Here is a 25509-nt window from a genome sequence, read left to right as displayed (position 1 = left end):
TCCACAAGGGCAGATGAAGTGGCCAGCTAGTAATCAGATCTAGCTACAAGCTTAAACTGAATTTTAGCAGGTTATGATAGAATACACGAGTTAAAATGCAATATTTTTAGTTAAAATTTTTAATAATGGAGAAGGTATTTTGCCAGTTGTTTTGGTTATGAACTACAATCATCACACATGAACTAGTGCAACACATTTGAAGGGTGAGTTGAAATATTAGGCTATTTAAACGCACAATAACGACATTTAAAGGGCAGCAAGATATCGACTCTTCGTGCCTGAAATGTTTACTTCTATGTCATTTTTATTTTTTAATGTCCTGTCCAAGTAGCCCAAAAGGGTGGAGCAAGAAATGAAGGCATGGGTGAAAACACGCAGGCTGTGTTTCAAAATGTAGTGAGCCGCCTAACTTAGGCAACATTTTTTAGCATAGTGGTCGTGCTCAGAAAACATTCGGCTTTAACTAAACGACTGCGGTCTAGGATTTTGAACTGAATTCCGAAATCGCCCAGAATGCTGTCTAGATAGGCGACTCACTGTGTTTTGGTACACCGCCTCGTTCTAATGAATCCCTATTGGTCAGACCAAAGCTCCTGCTGCCACAATACTGCACACACGTGACCCAGCTTTTCTGCACACACATACATACACACACACACAGTAAAACACAGCAGGCACTTAAAAGCCAACGCCATGGCGTTTTGAGCACCAATTTCACCTCACATCCAAACAATCACCATGAACCCTCTCCGTTGACAAACACGCATTATCCCACGCGTAATGGCGAGCGCGCTGCAGATGAAGCCCTCCAGTTTGGAGCACACACGGAAGCGCGCGATAGATCCACGACGGAGACAAGCTGCACTCTCATTCCTCAGCAACATCTCTCTGGACGGACGACCAGTGCAGGATGACGGGGAGAGTCAGACCGAGGACGAGGACAGCTCGAGGACTAGACAGAGCCTGGTTTCTGCAGTGGGCCAGCAGGCATTGGCCGAGGCAGCGAACCAGGCTCTCAGCAGTGCCCGAGCTGCTGGTTTCATGGCTGGGATCCCGGCCTCTGGTGCTCCTCCTCCTCCTCCTCCAGCGTGCGGTGCGGGTGCGGAGGGGGACGTGTGCGGTGCTCAGGTGCTCCAGGCCGTGTTCAGCTCCCCTTTCTCAGCTGTCCCACCGGCTACGAGAGGGAGACTCCAGACGTACACTCAGGGAATCCTGCCCGTGTCCTACTCCAGGCAGTCCAGCCAGAACTACGGCTGTCTAGATGGAGGGCAGATTGCCAACTCTGCTCTGGAGCTGCAGAGATCCAGGTAAACTTATGCATTGAGATGCGGACACGTCATTATTTACAGCAGTTATTAACATGCAAGTTGTTCATTTTCAGTACTTGCAGATATACCAACTAATCTAATCCACATGTAGGAATGCATTGATATTGTTGTGCATAAATATTCTGTCATGGAACCAAGTGGCATTTGTGCTGACATCACTTTTTAGTCATTTTTACAGATGCTTTGTTTTAACCAATTAATGTCCTCAAGTTCACACAGGTAGATTCTCACATAAATAAACTGTGAACATGTTCCACTAAAGTCTGACTTCTACAAAATTTCTGTCGACTTTTTTTTATCAGTATACCTTTTAACTTTTTTTTTGTGGCATTTTGCTTGTGTGAAAAACAAGAGAGTTTCATCTTTCTTTAAAATAAATGTAGGCCTAATTCAGTTTCATATTCAAAGGGATAGTTCACCCCAAAAGGAAAATTCTGACATTAATTACTCATCCTCATGTCGTTTCAAACCCGTTAGATCTTCGGAAAACAAATGAAAAACTTTTTGATGAAATCTGAGAGCTTTCTGTCCCTCCGTTGAGACGCTTCAAAAGGGTGACTATGGCTCTTCAAAAAGTTCATAAATAGATTGTGACACTAATCCATATAAGTTGAGTTGTTTAATCCAAATTTTCTGTAGAAACTTGATTGCTTTAGATGATGATGATGATGAACAGATTGAATTTAGACTTTTATTCACATAAACATTCATCAACTCACACATCAGTGTGGTAAACAGAAGCTCAATCATGTTCACTTGACGTGTGAGAACCAATGAGGTTCATTCTCGTGTTACGCAGCCCGTTTGAGCTTCTGCAAGAACCAATGAGGTTCATTCTCGTGTTACGCAGCACGTTTGAGCTTCTGTAAGAACCAATGAGGTTCATTCTCGTGTTACGCAGCACGTTTGAGCTTCTGCAAGAACCAATGAGGTTCATTCTCGTGTTACGCTGCCCGTTTGAGCTTCTGTAAGAACCAATGAGGTTCATTCTCGTGTTACGCTGCCCGTTTGAGCTTCTGTAAGAACCAATGAGGTTCATTCTCGTGTTACGCAGCACGTTTGAGCTTCTGCAAGAACCAATGAGGTTCATTCTCGTGTTACGCAGCACGTTTGAGCTTCTGTAAGAACCAATGAGGTTCATTTTTGTTACGCAGCACGTTTGAGCTTCTGCAAGAACCAATGAGGTTCATTCTCGTGTTACACTGCCCGTTTGAGCTTCTGCAAGAACCAATGAGGTTCATTTTCGTGTTACGCAGCACGTTTGAGCTTCTGTAAGAACCAATGAGGTTCATTTTTGTTACGCAGCACGTTTGAGCTTCTGCAAGAACCAATGAGGTTCATTCTCGTGTTACGCAGCACGTTTGAGCTTCTGTAAGAACCAATGAGGTTCATTCTCGTGTTACGCAGCACGTTTGAGCTTCTGTAAGAACCAATGAGGTTCATTCTCGTGTTACACTGCCCGTTTGAGCTTCTGCAAGAACCAATGAGGTTCATTTTTGTTACGCAGCACGTTTGAGCTTCTGCAAGAACCAATGAGGTTCATTCTCGTGTTACGCATCATGTTTGAGCTTCTGCAAGAACCAATGAGGTTCATTCTTGTGTTACGCAGCACGTTTGAGCTTCTGCAAGAACCAATGAGGTTCATTCTTGTGTTACGCATCATGTTTGAGCTTCTGCAAGAACCAATGAGGTTCATTCTCGTGTTACGCATCATGTTTGAGCTTCTGCAAGAACCAATGAGGTTCATTCTCGTGTTACGCATCATGTTTGAGCTTCTGCAAGAACCAATGAGGTTCATTCTCGTGTTATGCAGCATGTTTGAGCTTCTGTAAGAACCAATGAGGTTCATTCTCGTGTTACGCATCATGTTTGAGCTTCTGCAAGAACCAATGAGGTTCATTCTCGTGTTACGCAGCATGTTTGAGCTTCTGTAAGAACCAATGAGGTTCATTCTTGTGTTACGCATCATGTTTGAGCTTCTGCAAGAACCAATGAGGTTCATTCTCGTGTTACGCAGCATGTTTGAGCTTCTGTAAGAACCAATGAGGTTCATTCTCGTGTTACGCTGCACATTTTGAGCTTCTGCAAGAACCAATGAGGTTCATTCTCGTGTTACGCATCATGTTTGAGCTTCTGCAAGAACCAATGAGGTTCATTCTCGTGTTACGCATCATGTTTGAGCTTCTGCAAGAACCAATGAGGTTCATTCTTGTGTTACGCAGCACGTTTGAGCTTCAGCAAGAACCAATGAGGTTCATTCTCGTGTTACGCAGCACGTTTGAGCTTCAGCAAGAACCAATGAGGTTCATTCTCGTGTTACGCAGCACGTTTGAGCTTCAGCAAGAACCAATGAGGTTCATTCTCGTGTTACGCATCATGTTTGAGCTTCAGCAAGAACCAATGAGGTTTATTTTTGTGTTACGCATCAGGGATCAGGCCGTGAGTGCAGAGACAGCTCTGTGCGAGTGGTATTTACGACAGTAACGTTAAATACAAGTACTCTACAGCGACTCTAGGGGTCGCTGTTTGACAAAAACGGAAAGCTGCATAGTGTGCCTTTAATATATTGAATATGATAGCGTTCATGCATTTGTAAGTGCGGCATAAGTGTATAAATAGTTTTGGTGAAAAACACAATTCGATAATAATAATAATAATAATAATAATATAAAATGGTGATCGACCTGCAAAGTTCAAACATTTGCACTTGCATTGCAACATCAAACTGTAATGTAAAAAAAAAAAAAAAAAAAAAACGGTTACAGACGTTTTAAAACTTTATAAATCCAGACAATACAGTACATCAAATGTACACCTGTGTAGTTGGTCCCACTTTATATCAGGTGTCTTTACCTACTATGTACTTTAACTACTATGTAAAAAAATTAAAATTAAAAATTTGATACAATGTACTGAAGTGTGTCACAGTGGGATACAGGTATATTCTTAGAGGAATACACATTATAAAAGCTGTGAAGTGAGGGATTACCTAGACTTTATTGAAATAGGAGATTAGCTGCCATTGAACTAATGGCCCCATTAGACACATTAAACACAGTCCCTCAAAAAAATCAATCAATCAATAAACTCCATTCAGACTTTACTACATTACATCCTTCATTAATATCCTGAAGTGACCTTCATTCTCTCTGTGGATACAGCTGATGATGACACCATTTGCATGGGTGAATTTTTCACTTCAGCTCTTTCGCAGTGGGACCAAAACATTTAAACAAGAATTTAAAAGATATCTTTCAATACAGATTAAATTACTTTTAGTTAATCAGCTGTGGTTTATCTGGTTAATTTTATTTCTAATGGCCCTCTTTAGTAGCAGTAATAATCCTCATATTCTGATTCTGAACTATTAAGATGTAAAGATCCCTAATGTTTGTCTCCGAAATGTCCTCGTTGAAGAAAAACACACTGCAGCCAGTATCTTTAAAGTCCCGGCATCATATATTTAGCATGGTCATAGTGACAAGTGTGTCTAATCGGAGAGGAGCAGGTGGTGACACCGAAGTGTCTGCAGGGCACATTACTTTCAGTTCTAACCAACATAACCACAACATTTCAATCTCAGCCAAACAGCCAGTGTGTTTTGCTCTAACTGTTGCTTCAGAGGCATGCAAAGCACAGCCAAATCTACACTCATTAACGTTCGCGTTACAGGATCGCTTACTTTCTCTTTCTAGCATGCAACACACACACACTTCTGCACCTGCTTTGTGTGCTTTAATCTGAACATATCAACATGCTGTAATCGGAGACTCTAGAGGCCATGCTTCCGAGTTGGACGTCCTTTGTTCAGTTGTTTTGTTATTGAGCCAGAGAGACAGCAGGGAAGGGTTTTGTGAATATAGGTAGTATATTTTGTTTGTATAAGAAATTGGACCTACAGCATATTACAGAAATGTTAGGCAACACTTTATTTTACAGTGTCCTTGTTACAATAAATTATGCATAATTACATGCAACTAACCCTCAACCAAATCCTAATCCTACCCTAACCCTATAGTAAGTACATGTGGTTGCTTAATATTACTCAGTACTTAAATATATAATTACACTGTAACAATGACACATAACCAAATTTGATTCAATGCACAACTATTTTCTCAGGACAGTAACTGTTTCAGAGCTTCACTGCGGCACTGAACTGACCTGAAACCTAATTCTTGCTTCATTTAATGATTGTGTGTCTGCTGTTGGTTTAGTTGTGCAAGGTGGGTCAAAATGCACTTCATGACCTAACATCTACATGAACTGGTTTTACTCCAAACAAATTGAATATGTCTGAATCATTCTGTCTAGGGTTCATCAGTAAAATGTTTAAATGTCAGATCAGATAGAAAAACCTCTTAAAGGTACACTTATGTAACTTTTGGCGCTCTAGCAGTTAATAAACAAAACACCTTATTTTTAACGGAAATACGGACGCAGCCAGTTGACGGTATTTTGTGCGAGACTTCCGGTCAGGCACTTCCGGTCACTGGCGCGCTGATCACTTTTCACCATATCGGTTAATTAAACAAGTGTTCCTAACAACTAACTCATCGTCATGGCTTCGGGAAAGACCGGGATTGTTTGTGCAGTTAGAGGTTGTCATAAACTGATACAAAAGAAAGGTTTACTTGGAGCAGGAGTGTTTTAATCATCGAAATCATTTACATAGGCGCCCTACGACCAGAGACACACTGGCTGCGTGGCGTTTCTGTTGCGTGGCGTTTTACATGTCTTTGCCTATTTTTTTACAGTCTATGGTCTTTGCACACCAGAAACGTGTCTGACGCGGCACTGCTAGGTGACATATGATAAGCCTCATTCATTGGTGATTATATTCGACATAATGGGGAGAGAGTTGTGGAAGGCCTTTAATGTTAAACATATATATAGCAGCAAAGACAACGTCGGCAGTATTGACGGCAAAACAGGCTACAGAATATTTCGTTCTGTATTGACAGGTGCAATATTAGAAAATCGATTTTTTTTCATTGCATTTATATCTGCATTTGTCAAAACCTAAAATTTCAAACATCAAAATGTAATTTATTAATATGTATTCATGTAAAATTAAATACAAAGATCTTTTCCTATTCTATTTTGTCTGGAAACGCTTCCAAAACGCTTGCGTGTCGCGTGAAAAATAGGCGTCGATTCTATTTATAGCATGCCCGCGTTTTCCGCGCCTGTGAGACGCGCGTGTCACGCAGGCAGTGTGCACGTTCTAACCTGTTAACATGGGAGCCGAAATAAAAACGGACACGCAGTGTGTCGCCGGCCTGAGGAATCCCTTCGCCTGTGGTTAAAAGCTTTACATTTGAAGAAACCATCGAAACGACCGTATGTTTGTTCTTTTCATTTCGTGAGCACCTATAGAAGACCACCCGATACCAGAAAAGTGGCTGGGCTATGAAGTCTCAATAAAAAACTACATGATAAAAACTCCAAGGAGAAACAAAATCATTATAGTAACCCCTGTATAAAATCTAGTGATCATGGCATAATGGCATGATCATGGCATTTATTTTGTATGATTTACAACTATTTATAGCCATCTACTTATTGCTATCCATCCTATGCTTTGGTTGCATTCTTATGGCATTATTAATACATTTGACATGACAAAATACCTCCATATTAGTCCAGCGTTGGCTCGACTATGTTTAGGGCGGGGCTGAAGGAGCCGGTGAAGTTTTGGCACTCTGCCAGCTAGATGCATGGGTGTTTTCAACCAGGTCCGGTACCCTAACTGAGTGAGGCGGGGCTTTAGTTCTTTGTAGTATTCATCTGCTACGGCATGTGTAACATTTTTCTATCAACTCTGCATAATCCTTCGCGATCGATATGTTATTTAGCCCAGGGAAGCGAGGAAACGGAAGTGCCGCACAAAAACCGGATATTGGACCCATGTTTACTTCCGCGTTCGAAAATAAGGTGGATAGAAAAATACTGTAGCCGGAGCTACTTCTGTTTAAATAGTCAGAATATAAACCCTTATTATAGGCGTACCGTAGTTATTCACAGTTTAAAAGATGGATTCATGATGCACTCGCTCATTATATACATTTTGGGTTACACTTTATTTTAAGGTGTCATTGTTACAGTGTAATTATATATTTAAGTACTGAGTAATATTAAGCAACTACATGTACTTACTATAGGATTAGGATTTAGTTGAGGGTTAGTTGCATGTAATTATGCATAATTTACTGTTATTACTATGGTAAGTACATGTAACAAATGTATCGAGGATACTGTAAAATACAGTATTACCCACTTTATTTTAAGGTGTCAGTATTACATTTAAGTAGTAATATTAATGAAGTTCATGTACTTACTATAGGGTTAGACTTTGTTTAGGGTTAGTTGCATGTAATTATGCATAATTTATAGTTATTACTATAGTTAACATGTCTAACGTATAACAAAATACTATAAAATAAAGTATTAGGCTTCCAATTTTTTTTTTTTTTTCAAAAAATAATACATAATGTATCTTTAAAGGTATGGTTCACCCCAAAATTTAAATAATTTTTAGAACATATTTAGATGTTTTAACTGAGAACATGTGATATTTAGCAGAATTTAGAGATTATTCATACTGTAAAAACAACAAAAACAAAAGTATCATAAAAGTAGCCCACATTATGTGTTATATTCTGAGGCCATAAGATGGCAAAGACAAAGTGTAAGCAAGTATTTACTTAAAATCTGTAACCTTGTACGTTATGATACTAGCTTTGTGGTAATTGAATTGCTGTTGTTATAATTTTGACAACTTTTACTTTGAAATATTACTTTTAGAAAATGGCAGCACAACTTATATGCAACTTTTCTCATTTAGCTTCAAGATGAAGTTGCCATATTTGAAGTAAGCCGTATTTGTTATGAGGACAGTTGTATTTTCACACTCACCTGCTGATTTCGATAATTCACACAAATGCGTGTACTTTTTCTTAAAGGTGAAGTGTGTAATTTTAGCTAGTCAATGATTGTTTTCAAACAGTTTTCCTGAAACAATCCCCTCGTTTTACATTGGTTCAACTAAACTCATTTCTTCACCTGAGCATGTTTACACTTTTTAACTTTTACTGGCAACTACAGCTTTTTTTTTTCTTTACCGTAAATTTCAAAGATTTTTTTTGTTTTTGTTTTACTGTGTATAGTCGTCTCCTCATATTAAGCTCAGATAGGAGAAAGTATTTTAACAATTACATACTTGAGCTTTAAACAGTGTGGGACTTGTTCTTAATGGGCAGCTGCTGGAAACAAACACTGGTTCCAGGCAGGATGCCCAGTCTCTGCCCCGACTCCGTTCCCCCTCTTCCTCCCTCCACTCCCTGCCTCTGACCTCCACTTCCTCTCCCAGACCCCCTCCTGCATGGGCTGCCACTTTCCGCCAGGAAGACCGAAACCTTTAGATGCGCTGCCAAGAGCAGCCTGTGAAGAGAGACTGTGCAGAGTAGTCGTGCCTCTCATGTGCTGGCACATGCCTCCGAAAAACATGTAGGCGCGCACACACCCTATACGATCCTGTTCTTCAGGGCCTTCTGTCTAAGCTACCAGACGGTCTGCCTCGATTGGGCGAACCAGACAAAAGCATTATTGCTACCCGTTCAGGTCTCACTGTGTGAAGAGTGTGGTGTTACGTAATTCTTGCGCTCTAATGGGTTGCTATACATCTGTGTAAATGGCCTGTGTCTTTCTGGTGCCAACTAAATCTTGCCTCGCGATTGCAATAGTTCTCCAAGACGACTAAGTATAGCGCTCCAAAAATTTGAAAGGGATTGGCTGTAATTTACAATAATTCTGTATTCGTAGTTTTACTGGGAAATCAATGCAGGACAAGTCTTTTCCTGCCTTAGCAGATCAAATTTTTGAAGAAAAAACGGTAACACTTTACAATAAGGTTCATTAGTTAACTACCTTAGTTAGCATGAACTCAGAATGAACAACACTTCTTCAGCATTTATTAATCTTAGTTAATTTCAACATTTACTAATACACTTAAAATCAAAGGTTGTATTTGTTAACATTAGTCAATGTGAACGAACATGAACAAACAATGAACCGATGTATTTTTATTAACTAACATTAACAAAGATTAATAAATACTGTAACGAATGTATTGATCATTGTTAGTTAATACATTAACTAATGTTAACTAATGAACCTTATTGTAAAGTGTTACCGAAAAACAAAACAAAATAATCAGTGTTGTGAAAATAAGTGTAAAATTGTTGTCTTACCATTATAGGGATTAGTATTCAGTATAGCCTTTGACTGGAAACGTAGACCTAATTTACTTTGAATTATTTTTGTCCCAGATAGTGGAGAACAATTTGTTACAGGACTTGGAGAGACCAACAGACATAATTTTAGATAAAAATAAAATGAACATTACAAAACAAGCAACAGCAAAATAGCAGCAAATAGAAAAAAATAAAATAAATAAAAAAATTGCAGTTTAAAAGACTACTTTAATACAGGCACCAGTAACTATTGTGTTACATCAGTTACATAATTTCATACTTTTGTTCACTATTAAGTCAGTTTTTGTTATACAGTAAAAGTTAGTGTTGCAGAACAGAAACTTATATTCAGGAATATACTGTGAATTTATTTTAGAGCACATGAATGGGACAGAGAGGGACACATTTATGATCTACTTTGTCTTAAAGCTCTTTGGTTTTTCTTTTTCCACATATTGTGAAATCTTTTAAGCATTGCACCTAACTTATTCTTAACCAAACATTGACATTTCTTCCAGACTTATTATTGGCTGTGTTCCATAACCATTGAAACAGGCCATGTTTTGGATGGAGCGTGTCCTTTTCCTTTCTATTGTGCGGTTAGCTGGCATTGCTGAAAGATTATGCTGACATTTTTTTCCAGTGAAATAAAGGGAGTTCGAATAAGGTTTTAAACCAAACCGTGAAACCGGTATTGGATGTGGTGGAAATTGCAACCAGGCAAATGTTCGCCAAGTCATGATTAAAAAAAAACAAAACAAAAAAACACGTGCTGTCGTGGCTTGCTGCATTGCTTTTTTCCTGAGAATTTTCAGGTACAAAGGACTTTTACAGGATTAAATCCCGCACTTAAAACAATGAATGGTGCTATTTTAAAGATTGAGTTCAAGGAAATGCTGTTGTGTAATAATGGCAAGCAGATCTGGCAGAAATAAAGGATGGGTTTTACATTCTCTTGATTTACACAAAAGTAAAAGTACAGCAAGGTTCTCTACTTCTAGAAAATAATGTGCATCAGGTGTGTTTTGCTTTGTTTTTAATTTGTATATATTATATTGTTATATTACAATACTATTATACTGTATTTTGTGCTGGCAATTAGCTTATTTTGTTGAAAATAATAAGCCTAACAATGTCACTTCTAAATATCTAAATGTATTTGTATTGAATTCCAACTTGTAACGATCGAAACAAGTACAGAAATAGAGATCACGATAAATAAAATTGTATTTACTTAAAGGTTAGAGGTTTGACAAACTCCATTTAGCAGTCTATTTAATATGTTTAATTAATTGGAATGAATTATAAAAAAAAATTGGTTTGAGTGAATGATTCAATGACTCACTCATAAATACTTCACTTGTTTCATTACTGGATGAATCAGCGTTTCTGAACGAAGTTCTTGAATGAATAATGAATTCAGTGACAAATACATTTTTAACAGTGGTGTCGTCAAGTCACCTTCATTTATATAGCGCTTTTAAAGGTGGTATCAGTGATTTCAGGCCCAAAAATATTTTTATCACATTCATCTAATCTTTCCTAACGATCCGCTAGCTGCCCGCCCCATAAGCATGCCGTCAAAAAAACGCGTCTCTGTAGGCAGCCTAGGCTCTGAGATCTGCACACAAAAACTAATGGTTTAGCCAAACACTCAGAACCAAAACAAATAGTGTTCCAACCAATCACCGACAGGGAAGGGGGTGTTGTGAGGTTTTGTGCTCGTGCACGGCTGCACGCGAAGTCAGAGCTGAAGAAAAAGCTGGCACAAAACCTCACAACACCCTCCCCCTGTCGGTGATTGGTTGGAACACTATTTGTTTTGGTTTCGAGTGTTTGGCTAAACCATTAGTTTTTGTGTGCAGATCTCAGAGCCTAGGCTGCCTACAGAGACGTGTTTTTTTTGACGGCATGCTTATGGGGCGGGCAGCTAGCGGATCGTTAGGAAAGATTAGATGAATGTGATAAAAATATTTTTGGGCCTGAAATCACTGATACCACCTTTAACAATATGGACTGTTTCAAAGCAGCTTTACAGTGATAATAGGAAATTAAAGTAACAGAGATTGTTTTGGCTTTACAGCAGCTCTAGAATAAAGTTATTGTCCAGCAAAAGTTAGCTTTGATTGATTCACTTCCGTTGCAAAGATCATTAGTTATTAACTGCTAACACGACACCGCTCTAACAGAAAACCCTTAACACGCTCCGGCACGCTCATCCGTTTAACAATGGTGTCTGGCGGCTCGAGAACGCAAAATAGATTTTGAAGTCCTGAAATAGATTCCAAGGTGCAAACTTTTTAAAAAAAAAGTTATCTCCGCGTAAACTCTATTTTGACTGTGCGATCAACCACATGTGTTTTTGATGCAACTAGCTTTTAACACGCCAACAGTTTGCTAACTTCGACTATCTCAGAAAGATTTTCTACAAACTGAAGATCATTCCTTCAAAACAAGGAATGTTTTTTTTTTTGCTACACTGAAGCATTTGCCATTTTCTTTTTGAAGGACCTGATGCTGCAACTTAATTGTCTGTTCCCATTTTTTTGGTTGCACTTATAGTGCACAACGCCTCACTGTTTTTCAGAACACACTATTCACTCTACATACTCTACAAAACAGCGTAGAATAGTTTTGTGAAATATGAAATGGGACGCAGGTACTGTAGACACTATAATAGCGCCCCCTGGCAGCAATGCTGAGAAAGCAGCGTGAAGTGCTGTTGTTTTGAACACTTTTTGGAACACAACAACATGCCTTGCATGCCTTGAAGCATTGCTTTTCAGGACTAGAGTATGTTGTGTTTCCTTGGGAATGTGACCAAACTAACAGTGGTTGAAATACACCAAAGGGAAGTTTATGTAGATTGCCATGTGGAGTAAGTTTGAGGTGTTGTTGTGGGCAGCCTGTGTTCTCTGGTGTTATTGTACAAGGCAAGTACTGCTGGTGAGGTGGCCTCGTTCAGTTGCTTTCTACAAACACACCGTGAGACATAAACATCTTGTGAGAGTCAAGGCTCACCTTACAGATATGTTGATGCACCTTTTGCCTTATTCTCTGATGAATGCTAATCACAGACTGATTATTCCACTTGCTATAAGTGTTCATGTAACCGTCATTGCCCAGAGTGCCACTAATGCTGCTTTCCATTTACCTCGGAAGAGGGATGTCGGTGCTGGGAATGATACGAGTTGACCGTATTCCACCTACGAGTGCATTCCTGTAAACGGGTCTGAAAATTAAGATGGCCGCGCCCAGGCAAATCTTTGTTGTGCTTGCTTTTTTTAAATACAAACTCATTAAAACGGAGGGATTCCTGCCGCTGTTTCGACTCCTTTACACATTTTATAAGCTCTTCACGAGCTCTCAGCTGGTCAAAATACCATCATATGTAGCTACGCACATACATCAAGCATATTTATCCCAGAACACAGCATTGTTTTGGCTGTTCGGTAAGTTCCGTCGTGAAATAAAAGCAGACCAATCAGGTTGTGAACATATCCCTATAGGCTTGGTATCTTTAGGTTTGGTGTTAAAATGGAAATGCAAAAAAATAAAAAATTAAATAATTGATCCAGACCAAATGAACCAAGCGAACCAAACTACAAGTGTGGACACAGACAAACAAAATTGCTAATAAACAATAAAGTACTGCTGTTTCACCACAGTTGATGCGGCCACAATGGATTCTGAAGTCAGGGTTGTTGCAACTCAAACTTAAAGGGGCGTTCCAGTTAAAAGTTCCTACTGGAAACTAGGAATTTCCCACTTACGAGGAGAGATGGAATGCACCATAACAAGTGTGTGGAAGTCTCAGGCTGCTCGAGGAAGATCTGATGGAGTGTTTGATGAATAAAAAAATGCAAGAATTTTGAGGGTGTGTAAAGAGCCAGTTTCAAAACGGTTATACATCGAATTGAATTTCTCTGAGATTGTCAGGTCAACAGATGCCTATGTCAGAGTGCAAAAATTAAAATGTTCTCAACACTTGGTTGCACAATGGAGCAATATTTTCGCAAACCTTCGCATTTTTTTTCTTTGATCTTGCCGTTAGTATAATAAATAAAATAAAAAGAAGAAATTACTTTAAATGTGGAAGATAATAGAAAGAAGAGTTGAATGATCTCTACATACAGTGTACTTTCACAGTAGTCACACTCTTATCAGGTGTCTGTTATTGGTCTGAATTCAGAGCTCTTTTGGCAGGAACACAAACATTCATCAGCCCACGTTTCTACAGATACAGGTCTTTGCAACAAGGAGCTGCTATCTGCCCCTGAAAAGCAAAAATCAAGAACTCAAACTCAAGAGTGTGTGAAAAACAGCTTATGATAATGTCTTGAAATAGAAACAAGTGTTGCTTATGAGGCATTTTCTCAATCTCCCATGTGTGTTGTACCTTATCAGCAGACTAATATACGTTCCTCATTACCTCAGCCTGTGAGAAGAAATGTGTTATGTGAAAAATGTAACTGAAATCTGTGCTGGAGCTGCGACTTATCCTCTTACAGGGGCTTGTTTCTGGAACATTCTGTGTGTGATCTCATATTACATCAGGAAAAAAAGTCAAACACAAAAGGTTTGGTACTGATGGGGAAACTTTAACCTGGATTTGAAGTAATGCTCTAATGTTGTTCTCAACTAATCTTTTTCTGGCAGTGTGCTAATTCGTAAGTTGGTTATATGTTTGACTCAATAGGTGGTGTGAGAAATGCTGTGCTATTTTTGTACATGAGCCTATTGTGTGGCAACAACTGTAATGAATTGAGTATTTGTTGAGTGTGTAGGTCTAATCATGGCACATGTAATGCGACAATCCTATAAGATCATTACAAATCACACTGTACGACATGGATCTAATAAACTTGGGTATGACATGTACGTAGACTGTACGATGATGTCACCTTTTGAATCGAAGGCTACAACGCAAGTTAGTATAGAAGAATAAAACGTCATCAGCATGCGAACTTGACATGCCAATTTTGCAAATGGAGCTTGAGGTAAGTAGTTTAAAGTTTTAGAGCCATGTCGCGTTGATCAATACGCCATTTCATGCATTTTTATTGGCTAGTCAATAGACGTGGGTCGTAGGAGCCACGACCACAGAAATAAAAAATCGTACATTGTGTACCGGGCATAAGTCCGACTTTAAAACATCAAAAAAATGGAGACGTTTGGTTATCACTGGTTCGAGTCTTGCTTGCAACATTCCCTATTCCCATTCCATCAAACGAAGTGAAATGTGCTTAACTTCATGTCGTTCAAGGAATATATGAAAATGTGAAGTTTTTACGTGCATGGCTGTGATTTTAATGAATGGAGCAAAACAAAATCTCACCGTTGTTGTTAATTTGCAGGCGGAGACTAATATCCCAGCGTTCTTCACTGGAGACTCTTGAGGATATTGAGGAGAACGCCCCTCTACGCAGGTATTTTACCAGTAGGAACATTCATGTTTTGTGCTGAAACTTCTTAACAGCTAGAGACATTACATGGTAATTCTGCCAAATTGTGGTTAATTATTGCTATGGTTACCCATTTAATTATTCCTTTACACATTAGATAAATCTCTTTACTTTTAAAAGTGATTTTAGTGCTGTCCAATATGATTTTGAAACATTGCACATAGTTTATATTTAACACAATTGTTTTATTTAATCTTTAACGAGACTGGTCTCTTCAGACATATTCTGGTTTACTAGAAGTGCTTAGAGGGAGTTACACTAGGATAACGCATATAACAATAAATACATTAAGAGGAAAAAAACAACGATGTACAATAACAGTTACTGTAAGAAAATCATAAGGTCATAAGTCTAGTCTAATTTATTTATCTAGTGCTTTTCACAATATACATGTTTTAAAGCAGCTTTACAGAAAAAAGCTTACATGCCTTAGTCACATTTAGCAGATTAGAGATATTGTATAATGATACCAGTAATTGAGCAGTTGCGATATGCCATGCAGGGTTCTCAAGTTTTATCAAAAGCTTGGAGTGAGATCACATGCGGTTGGGGGAGGAGCCATAATGGAGCCCCGCCCCCACCTGGCCCCGCCCCCCAATTTTACCCATTGTTCATAATTAACCAGCACAAATTGAAAATATAACAATTGGTAAATCTGATAAATGACAGAGAAATTATGGTGTGTGTGTGTGTGTGTGTGTGTGTGTGTGTATACACAAGAGTACACACTCCAGCTTATGAAATGTGTTTTGTGTTGTAAGTGTTGGAAAAATACAAATGGCAATTAATATGTTTTGACAGGATATAAAATATTAGAGCACTCTGCTTTAATACATAGCCTTAATGTAACTAGAAAGACTATTAATACAGTATAATATATAATTTAAAATAAAATAAATAAATTTTAATTTATTTAAAATAAAATAAAGAAATACATCTTCATTCCTTCCCATACCCACTAACATTTCCCTTAGTTTCAGATAACGTAAGCTAGCCAAACTGAGCCAAAGCTTCTGGCCTGGTTGCAAAGTAGTTGTAGAGTTTTTGACTGTGCACATCAATAATAATGTATACGATGGGTTATATATTAAATGTTCTAGCCTAAAAATGTTAGACGAGCTTTCTTCCAACTTACTTTCTCCATCATTCACGACGTGTGTTCGCACGATGTTGTTGGTTACCTAGTAACGAACGTACGGTGGCCGAGAATGTTCCGTCAACTTCCGTGTGTTCGCGCGCCTATTAACGAACGCAATCTGGCCGAGATACGTGCTGGCGGCAGTAAACTTCACTTTGTGTGCCCGCGCCTCGTATACAACGTTATATATAAAGCTTGCAGGACAACTTGGTTGGCATTGCCTTTTCAGCGTGAGAAATACACGGTGTGGCGTGTGAGCGTGTGAACTGGTTGAATTGCGTGTGTCTCACGGCCAATGCGTGAGACTTGAGAACCCTGGCCATGTATTATGTAGCGCCCTACGTGAGCAGATCGAGTTGGACATACTTATATATCCAACTTTGTATAAAAAGCTGGGCGATAATATAGTTGAATATTGTGACAAAATAAAAAAAGTCAGGCAGCCGAAATTTGCTATATACTATATATAATTTTTTTCATGAACAGTGTTGATGCTGCTTTGTTTCATCTAGATGCCGAAACGATGTACAATAACAGTTAGTGTAAGAAAATCATAAGGTCATAAGTCTAATTTATTTATATAGTGCTTTTCACAATATACACTCACCTAAATGATTATTAGGAACACCTGTTCAATTTCTCATTAATGCAATTATCTAATCAACCAATCACATGGCAGTTGCTTCAATGCATTTAGGGGTGTGGTCCTGGTCAAGACAATCTCCTGAACTCCAAACTGAATGTCAGAATGGGAAAGAAAGGTGATTTAAGCAATTTTGAGCGTGGCATGGTTGTTGGTGCCAGACGGGCCGGTCTGAGTATTTCACAATCTGCTCAGTTACTGGGATTTTCACGCACAACCATTTCTAGGGTTTACAAAGAATGGTGTTAAAAGGGAAAAACATCCAGTATGCGGCAGTCCTGTGGATGAAAATGCCTTGTTGATGCTAGAGGTCAGAGGAGAATGGGCCGACTGATTCAAGCTGATAGAAGAGCAACTTTGACTGAAATAACCACTCGTTACAACCGAGGTATGCAGCAAAGCATTTGTGAAGCCACAACACGCACAACCTTGAGGCGGATGGGCTACAACAGCAGAAGACCCCACCGGGTACCACTCATCTCCACTACAAATAGGAAAAAGAGGCTACAATTTGCACGAGCTCACCAAAATTGGACCCTTGAAGACTGGAAAAATGTTGCCTGGTCTGATGAGTCTCGATTTCTGATGAGTCTCGATTTCTGTTGAGACATTCAGATGGTAGGGTCAGAATTTGGCGTAAACAGAATGAGAACATGGATCCATCATGCCTTGTTACCACTGTGCAGGCTGGTGGTGGTGGTGTAATGGTGTGGGGGATGTTTTCTTGGTACACTTTAGGCCCCTTAGTGCCAATTGGGCATTGTTTAAATGCCACGGCCTACCTGAGCATTGTTTCTGACCATGTCCATCCCTTTATGACCACCATGTACCCATCCTCTGATGGCTACTTCCAGCAGGATAATGCACCATGTCACAAAGCTCGAATCATTTCAAATTGGTTTCCTGAACATGACAATGAGTTCACTGTACTAAAATGACCCCCACAGTCACCAAATCTCAAATAACGATGTACAATAACAGTTAGTGTAAGAAAATCATAAGGTCATAAGTCTAATTTATTTATATAGTGCTTTTCACAATATACATGTTTTAAAGCAGCTTTACAGAAAATGATGTTAATATTTAGAATATATTAATATCTTCATGCCTTAGTCACATTGATTTAGCAGATTAGAGATGGGTGATAATATTGTATAATGATATGATATGCCATGTATTATGTATCGCCCTACATAAGTAGATTGAGTTGGACATACTTATATATCCAACTTTGTATAAAGAGCTGGGCGTTAATATAGTTGAATATTGTGACAAAATAAAGTCAGGCAGCCGAAATTTGCTATACAGTATATATATTTTTTTTCATGAACAGTGTTGATGCTGCTTTGTTTCATCTAGATGCCGAACTTTGTCTGGTTCACCCCGACCAAAGAGTTTCAAGAAGGTCCACTTCATCAAAAACATAAGACAACATGATATGCGCAATGGAAGGTATTCTTACATCTACACAACAACCCACACACACACACATCTCGCCAAGAGCAGCACCCACACGCACCAAGTGTTTGAGAGAAACACTCCCCCTGAATTTATCCTTAGATTTCACCGATTTTATTACAACATTATTTCCCTTTTTGATGGAAATTTCCCAGCATAATCATGGACACTAAGTATGCAAACATCATATTTCTTCCAGTTTAAAAAAGTTGTGTCATTTGGTTCACAGTGATTTCTTCAAGTTATACATGTTCCTGGGTCAACATATTTAGTTGATTCTGGAACAACGTTCCTGTCTGAAAATGTAGTCCTAACCCTATAACCTTATATAACTACCAATAAGTTTTCCCTAAAATCAGAAGGAAATGATGTGAATAACACTGATGTAGAAGCACCTGACCCTGGTTGTAAGCCTAAACTTGACATAAATCCTCAAATCTGAAATGTCTTTCCAGGATCAACAAAGATGTTGATCCAGGAACATGTTGTACTTGATGAAATCACGTTCACCGTGTGTGTGTGTGTTATCCCTAACTGACCCTCTGGTCTTTTAAGATTCAGACATTCTCTGAAACCCAAACATTTTAGGCATGTCATTAGTGGGTATTTTATTACAGTTATCATCTGTGTTTAGTGTTTGCCAGATGCTCTCTTTTATCTGAATCTGAATTTGAATGTGAATGGGTGTGTTGTAAAACAAGAGGTTGTGACCAGCATTGTATTTCCTTAAGGCTTTTGGGAATATCTGTCAAATACACACTCTTGCAGTCTTTGACTTTTGTTTTAGTAAAGCTAACTGCAGTGTTTGATATGTGAGAGAGCGAAGAAAAAAAAAAAAAATCTCCAGCTGTGCTTTGATCCATTATTTAGTTTATTTTGTGCTTCAGATCAGTTATTAGCAGTTCCTGAACTTCTGAAGGAAATATAAGAACTTGAAAGCCTTGGCAGAATATTCCATTCTCAAATCCTTTGTTTCTTTGTAAATATATTCAGTTTCTCAGTGGTTTCTCAAAAAAGTTTACTTCAAAGAGTGTTTGCCTTTCTTTTTGTTTTCTTTCTCTTATCTTTGTTGCGTATTCTTTCATATTAAACTATTAAATATCATTTATTTGCTGTGTATCTCTCCATCTTTGCCTGTGGTCCTGACCTCTATATTGAGAGTTCACTTAAATTAGTTTATGTATCATTTTGTCTTTATAGGATAGTCCTTATCAGTGGCAGAAGATCCTTCTATAGTGTTTTTTCTGTCCTGCCCTATCGAGATTGTAGCCAAACAGGGTATGTATTCTTCAGCATGCAAATCTTCTATTCACCATCAACCTTTTTTTATCCCTTCACTTTTCCCATCTTCTCATTTTGATTATTTTTTCCCTGGCGATTAAGAATGGGTCCACAATTAAACGTTTAGCGTCCTTCTTTTAAATAATCATACTTCTTTTAAAGTATGTACGCCGAAAGTGTACCTCAAGTTTTTTTTTTTCCTCATATATTTTTTCATGTTTTTAGACTCTATGCATGGATCGTTTGTATCAGTATTTCATAGCTGTCCAGGTTTTTGGTAGTAGGTGTGTAATTTCAATTCAGAGAGATTGACCAACAAGCTTGGGCATGCTTTACATAGACCTCACCCTTGACTTTACCGCTTTTTTTCTTTTTTTTTTCTTCAAGAACAGGCTTTTTAAATCCTGAATCTACTGCTTTTCAGCTTATTTGTTTAAGATTTAATAAATCTTGCCATCTGCTTTGATATTTAATTTCTAATGGGTTGTTTTTCTTACCTACATCTTGGCATTGCCTGCTTTCCCATTGTTTTAAGCTGAAGTGTGTAATTTATTGCTGTAATGAAATGCAGAAACAACTCAGTTAGCCATTTATGGGTTCATTTCCCTGAGAAAAGTGAGAGCTAGTGGTGGTGCGTTAATCTGTTTGTTTGAGTATCCTGACCAATCCAGCACAGCTCAGCCAATGGTGTAAATTTGAGGAGGGACTTCTTGTTTGACTGACCAATAGAAGGTGGAGGAGTGTTCGGGAAACCTGTTTGAAAACAGTTACTTTTGCACTCACATTTGGTGATGCTAATAATTACACTGTTCATTTTTAAAACAGTTTATGATTTATAGAGTGTTGAGCAGTTGATCGAGCATAAGAGTGGAGGCTCAAGAGTTGTTTTCTAGTAACTTGAGGGCATCGCAGTCATTGGATTTATTACTATCTGAGATTAGGCTCTGTGGGGGATTGTGTTGATATGACCTCAAGTCCTGCATTTTATTCACATACTTTTATTTGATCAATAATGAATAACGACTGAACGGCTAGATGTTGCACCATTCATCATGATTCTATAAATTACGAAAGAAACCTGTTAATATTAATGATTTTAAAAGATACAACGAGACAAATAATGAATACTTTGTGAAACACTGTATTTGAAAATGGGCAAAGGGCAACATTTAAAGGTATAGCGGAGGATTTTTTACTTCCGGGTGGAATACCTATACTATTGGTCCTCCTAATTGTCAATCATTCTGGTGAATCAATCAAACTTTTCAAAAAGTGGAGAGGGCGGGTCTTATCTAAAATTCGGAAAGATCCTCCGCTATACCTTTAAATCCCTTTAAACCTTCTGTTTATGGCTACTCTTGCTTTTATTGATGTACAGTGGACAATTGATAAAAGCCTAGTAGAGATAAAAGCCTCAGTGTTTTATAATATATTGTATATGGATAGATGCAGTCTCTTGCAAAAGTCTCAGACCACTATTGAAAGTGCATTAGTTTGCACTATGCATTGCAAAGTGTATTGGCATAACAGTTTCATTGAAAAGTTTCCACCAATTCCAATACCCAGATGACATTTGGTTAGTCCCTCATTTGTTTTAATGGCAAGAAGAGCAGAAATGAACTCAAACACTTGATATTCTAATGGAAGAAAAAAATCTGACATTTTCTGACATTCCGAATGCTTCTTTGTTTTCAATGTAGTCTCATACATTTGGACCCCCATGTATATAGTGTTATATAATTTAAACCACCCAGTTATGCTGTCAATATGATGAATATGCTAGATTCAGCATGATTTAGTCCACTGATGTTTTGGCTTGGCGGATTGACAGTACAGTGCACAGTATTGACAGTGCAGTCTAAGTGGGGTTTCCTGAATGTAGTGCCAGTTAATGGACATGTTGTGCTTGCATCAGCGCCACCAGTGGCCGAGGACACACATAAGGTTTATGTCAGCAAGCTGAAGGAACGAGTCAGGTGAACTGATCATTTGGTTATGGGATGGCTCAGAGTGTTTCTTATACACTGTGGATCTAGAGGTTGCCATGGACTCCTCCTGAAAATCTGGTTTTGTCTTTAAATATTTATTCAAAAACTCTCAAGGGCACCTGTTCATATTAGTTCCTGCCTAATGCTTTTCCATTGACTGAGCTGTTTGAAGGGCTCCTATTACCTATAACTGCTGTCTGTATCCTCACGGGATCTGAGTTTATTGATGCATCACTAAACATCTCACAAATACTGTGCTAACGTCGAGTTCTGCCTGGCATCTACTAATACGACTTTGCTTCTAAGTCTGCACGTGAATAAATGCAGTATTTTTGGTTCATTTGGCCGTTACACCTGGTTAGTTGGTCTGTCTCTTGAGTTTTGTTATACTTTAAGTGTTGACATGTCAACATTATTTACTTAGATAATGTAATGTCTCTGCTTCATATCGTCACATGTCAGATAATAATCAAATCTTCTAGTGTTTGCCAAACAAAGTCATGATGTTAGTAGACTAACTGTGACATAACTGTGTCTTCTGGGTGCTACTAACAGTTTTCTAGACACTTGGTTGTTTCTTTTCCTTTGAGGCCTTTAGTGTGTAAAGGTAACTGAGCACTAAAGAGTTTTAACTAACCCTCCTGCAGTTAATAGCATGATCTACTATTGTAGTTTTTGTTAATGGTTTGAATTAGATTTGATTTAATTTAAATTGTAGTTATAGTTTTAGTAATTTAAGGCCCGCTCACACCAAACACGATAACTATAAAGATAACGATAAAGATAACTATATATGTGTCCACACCAGCGACCGATAACGGTCTTTTTATTCTAAGCACGCGCGCGCCCGGATGATCCAGGTCCATTTTAAATGCGCGAGACCTTTAAATTAGAATGGATTCTGATTGGCTGTCAGTGTTTTAGCGTTCGACAGCTGGAAAAAAATCGTTCTGAAAGTGATCCCAACGATATCGTTCCTCATATCTTTATCGTTATAGTTGTGGTGTGAACTCTGTTATTCTTTAATATGGAGAACGATTTTTAGAATTATATCTTTATCGTTATCTTTATAGTTATCGTCCTTGGTGTGAACGGGCCTTTAGTCGTGTTTAAAAAAAAAAAAGTCTGTATAGTTGTTGTTTATGAGAAATTTTGCCTTTATTTCAACTAGCTGAAATAAATTAAGTTTAATTGTTTTGTATAGTTTATTTCATTTCAAGTAATGATTTTATTTATGGTTTTAGTTAACGATAATGTCCTGAATTTAACACAGCTGTGATAATCTTGAAACAACAGCTTATATTTCTGTTCGTTTTGCACAAAAAAAAAAAAAAGAAAGAATCCCAAATTCTCCCTGTCATGTCAGTTGCTAATAATAATTATATCTATTTTTTATTAGTCCTGGACCCTGACAAACAAAATATTTATATATTTATAAATATATATTATCCATTCATCTTGATCCTTGGGGCATGAAACAATAATGCAATGCAATTATTTTTTTACTTGGTTTGGCTTGATTCATTTAATTCAGTAAATAATATTTTATAATAACATTTATCAAAATGATTGTTAATTGTAAAAGTGTATAAAATTGATAATAGAATAAACACTGTTTAGTATAAGTGTAAAGAATTTGGTTTAAAATAACACTTATACTATATTGTTTTCTTTCATCCTCTCAAAGCCAACATTTCAAATTTCAAATACCTTTTAACCTTAATAAAAAGAATGCAGGCGTGCAGGTTATTGTGGCCGATGCAGTAGCAGGTTTGCCAGTTCAGACTGCTGTGTGTGTGCATGAGGGGCTCTGAGCTGTTCTCTTGCCCCAGCAGGGATGTGAAGGCAGAAAGCGGGCGCCAGCGACACCCCTCGGGTGGCATAAGTGCCAAGGAGATGGTGATCGGCCTGGAGGGGGTTGAATTGGGTGCAGATGGCAAGGTTAGTGTACACGATTTTTTTCTTGCCCTGATCCACTATGGTAAGCCTATTAATAGTGTTTGGACCTGATTAGACCCTATTAATTAGATTTTAGACCTGTCGGGATGGTTTTCGCGGGAAATTGTGTAAACCGTGCGTGTCTCGCCAGGTCCGTAAATAGAGAAAAGTTGCTACTTTTACACGTGTTTGGTGTGAGAGTAAAATATAGGTTAGTTGTCACGATGAGAAGGGTTGAGATGGAGCAGCTAAATCTCGAATCTTCAGGGAATCACCCTTTTTAAACAAAAGCCGAACAGAGGAGAGTCTGCTGGCAAAAAGAGAACATGAGAGTTCGTAATAAAACAAGAATCAACATGAAATCTGAGGGATTTGAAATGTTTTGAATGCGACACGGAGATTATTACTCAACTGATAAATTGCCATGTGTAGAGTTCATTGTAAACATGGATTGTGAAAGGTCATTTCATTATGGTTGTTTACACTGTGCTAAAATTTAAATGCTAAAACAGTCTATTAATGTGTACAGCTACAGTTACGTCTTCAGCTAGTCAGCTTGAGATCCTTTCAATCTAAACTGGTTATATCTCTTTAGCCTAGTAGTTGAACATGTTTTATGAGCAGTATAATAACTATATTCATCCGCACAGTCACGCAGAGCCGAAGCACAACCAAAACAATGTTCTTCCACAAAATGCATGCAGTTTCGTTATTTAACCGCTAGAGGGCCAAGAGTTACATAGATTGTCCGAATCTTGAAATAAAAAAAAGTAAGGTATGTGGTTAAAGGAACACTGTTTTCATCTTCCCTTCTCCTTGTATATTCATTTTATGGCCTCTTTTGTGGCTAGTATACATTCTTAATCTTTGATCATATATTCATTAAGATTTATGATGCTGTAAATCTCTTGGCAGACAGTGTCATACACACAGTTCCTGTATCCAACCAATGTCCTGGGTCGTCGAAACACCATCGACTCCACGTCGTCTTTCTCTCAGTCTCGCAATGCCAGCCACCGCAGCCTCAGCCTGGCACGTGCCAACAGTAACCAGAGTAGCCTTGATACAGGTGCGTGTGCCAACAGCTTGTCATGGCTCTTTCATTTTCCCTCAATCTCCCTAATATGTCCTGACAAGAGGCTGCTTGTTCAGTTTAATGAGCATTTTGGTAAGACCTTAGTTTAATAATGTGTTTTGTTTTTTTGAGCTAGGTCATGAACTTCTTGATTAAAACATATTGAGTGCCCTACCAAAATAGTCGTCCTCTGTTCATACGCTCAGTGTGTATCAGAAATGTTGCTGTTCTAAATGTATTGGCTACATAACCAAGTTGTGTACTTGTTTAAACTATTAAGCAATCTCAGCGTATGTATGGTCTGTTTATTTGCCCCTCTCTTTTCTCATAGGGAATGAACTGGGAGATTTTAGGGACTATGACCCAAATCTTCTGGATGACCCGCAATGGCCATGTGGAAAGCACAAAAGAGTGCTTATCTTTCCCTCGTACATGGTGAGTTATGTCACGCAATGCAAAACTGGACCGATTCATATGTGATTTTTTTTCCAAGTCTGTATGCATTTAGTGGAAAAATTGCTGTTTTGTTGCCAAAATGTTTTGATGCCAAGGACCCAATATATGATGATTCTAGCACTGTCAAATCAATTAATAGCATCTAACATAAAAGTTTGTGTGTGTGACAGGAAAAACAAAACAAATGCTGCATTAATTGCGTTAAATAATTAATCGCATGTGTTAGTGCTGTCAAAATTAGCACGTTAATGCAAGATTCGTTTAATTTTTTCAGTTTAACGCATTAAAAGTATTTCAGCATTCGTTTTTTTCCGTCATCCTTTGGCTAGCGTTACATTATATGATCACACTCTTATTTATGCAAATGCTTTTAAATCATTCAAGACACAAGACACAAATCAAGTTTTTAAATCAAGACACAAAAGAGAATGCCTTGCTGTACTGGTGCTCGTCTGTGAATCTCCTGTCTGTGTGACACACACAC

At 38.2% G+C, this 25509-nt stretch overlaps 1 protein-coding gene across 3 annotated transcripts in view; it reads left to right on the top strand.

The window, feature by feature from the left end:
• Positions 1–595: 595 nt before the first annotated feature.
• Positions 596–25509, top strand: part of cables1 (Cdk5 and Abl enzyme substrate 1) — a 54374-nt gene continuing 29460 nt past the window's right edge. The window contains exons 1-7 of one of the 3 annotated variants that reach the window (XM_081375287.1): positions 596–1307; positions 14941–15012; positions 18189–18281; positions 19488–19565; positions 23392–23497; positions 24410–24563; positions 24901–25004. In XM_081375287.1, the coding sequence (XP_081231413.1) occupies positions 781–1307; positions 14941–15012; positions 18189–18281; positions 19488–19565; positions 23392–23497; positions 24410–24563; positions 24901–25004 (1134 nt within the window). In that variant the 5' untranslated portion in view covers positions 596–780. The remainder of the gene's footprint in view (positions 1308–14940; positions 15013–18188; positions 18282–19487; positions 19566–23391; positions 23498–24409; positions 24564–24900; positions 25005–25509) is intronic. The other 2 variants (XM_081375289.1, XM_081375288.1) reach the window with 2 other exon arrangements.

The sequence above is a fragment of the Scardinius erythrophthalmus genome (assembly GCF_964197995.2).
Source record: "Scardinius erythrophthalmus genome assembly, chromosome: 9".
Classification (NCBI taxonomy): domain Eukaryota; kingdom Metazoa; phylum Chordata; class Actinopteri; order Cypriniformes; family Leuciscidae; genus Scardinius; species Scardinius erythrophthalmus.
This window is presented reverse-complemented; position numbering and strand designations above follow the sequence as displayed.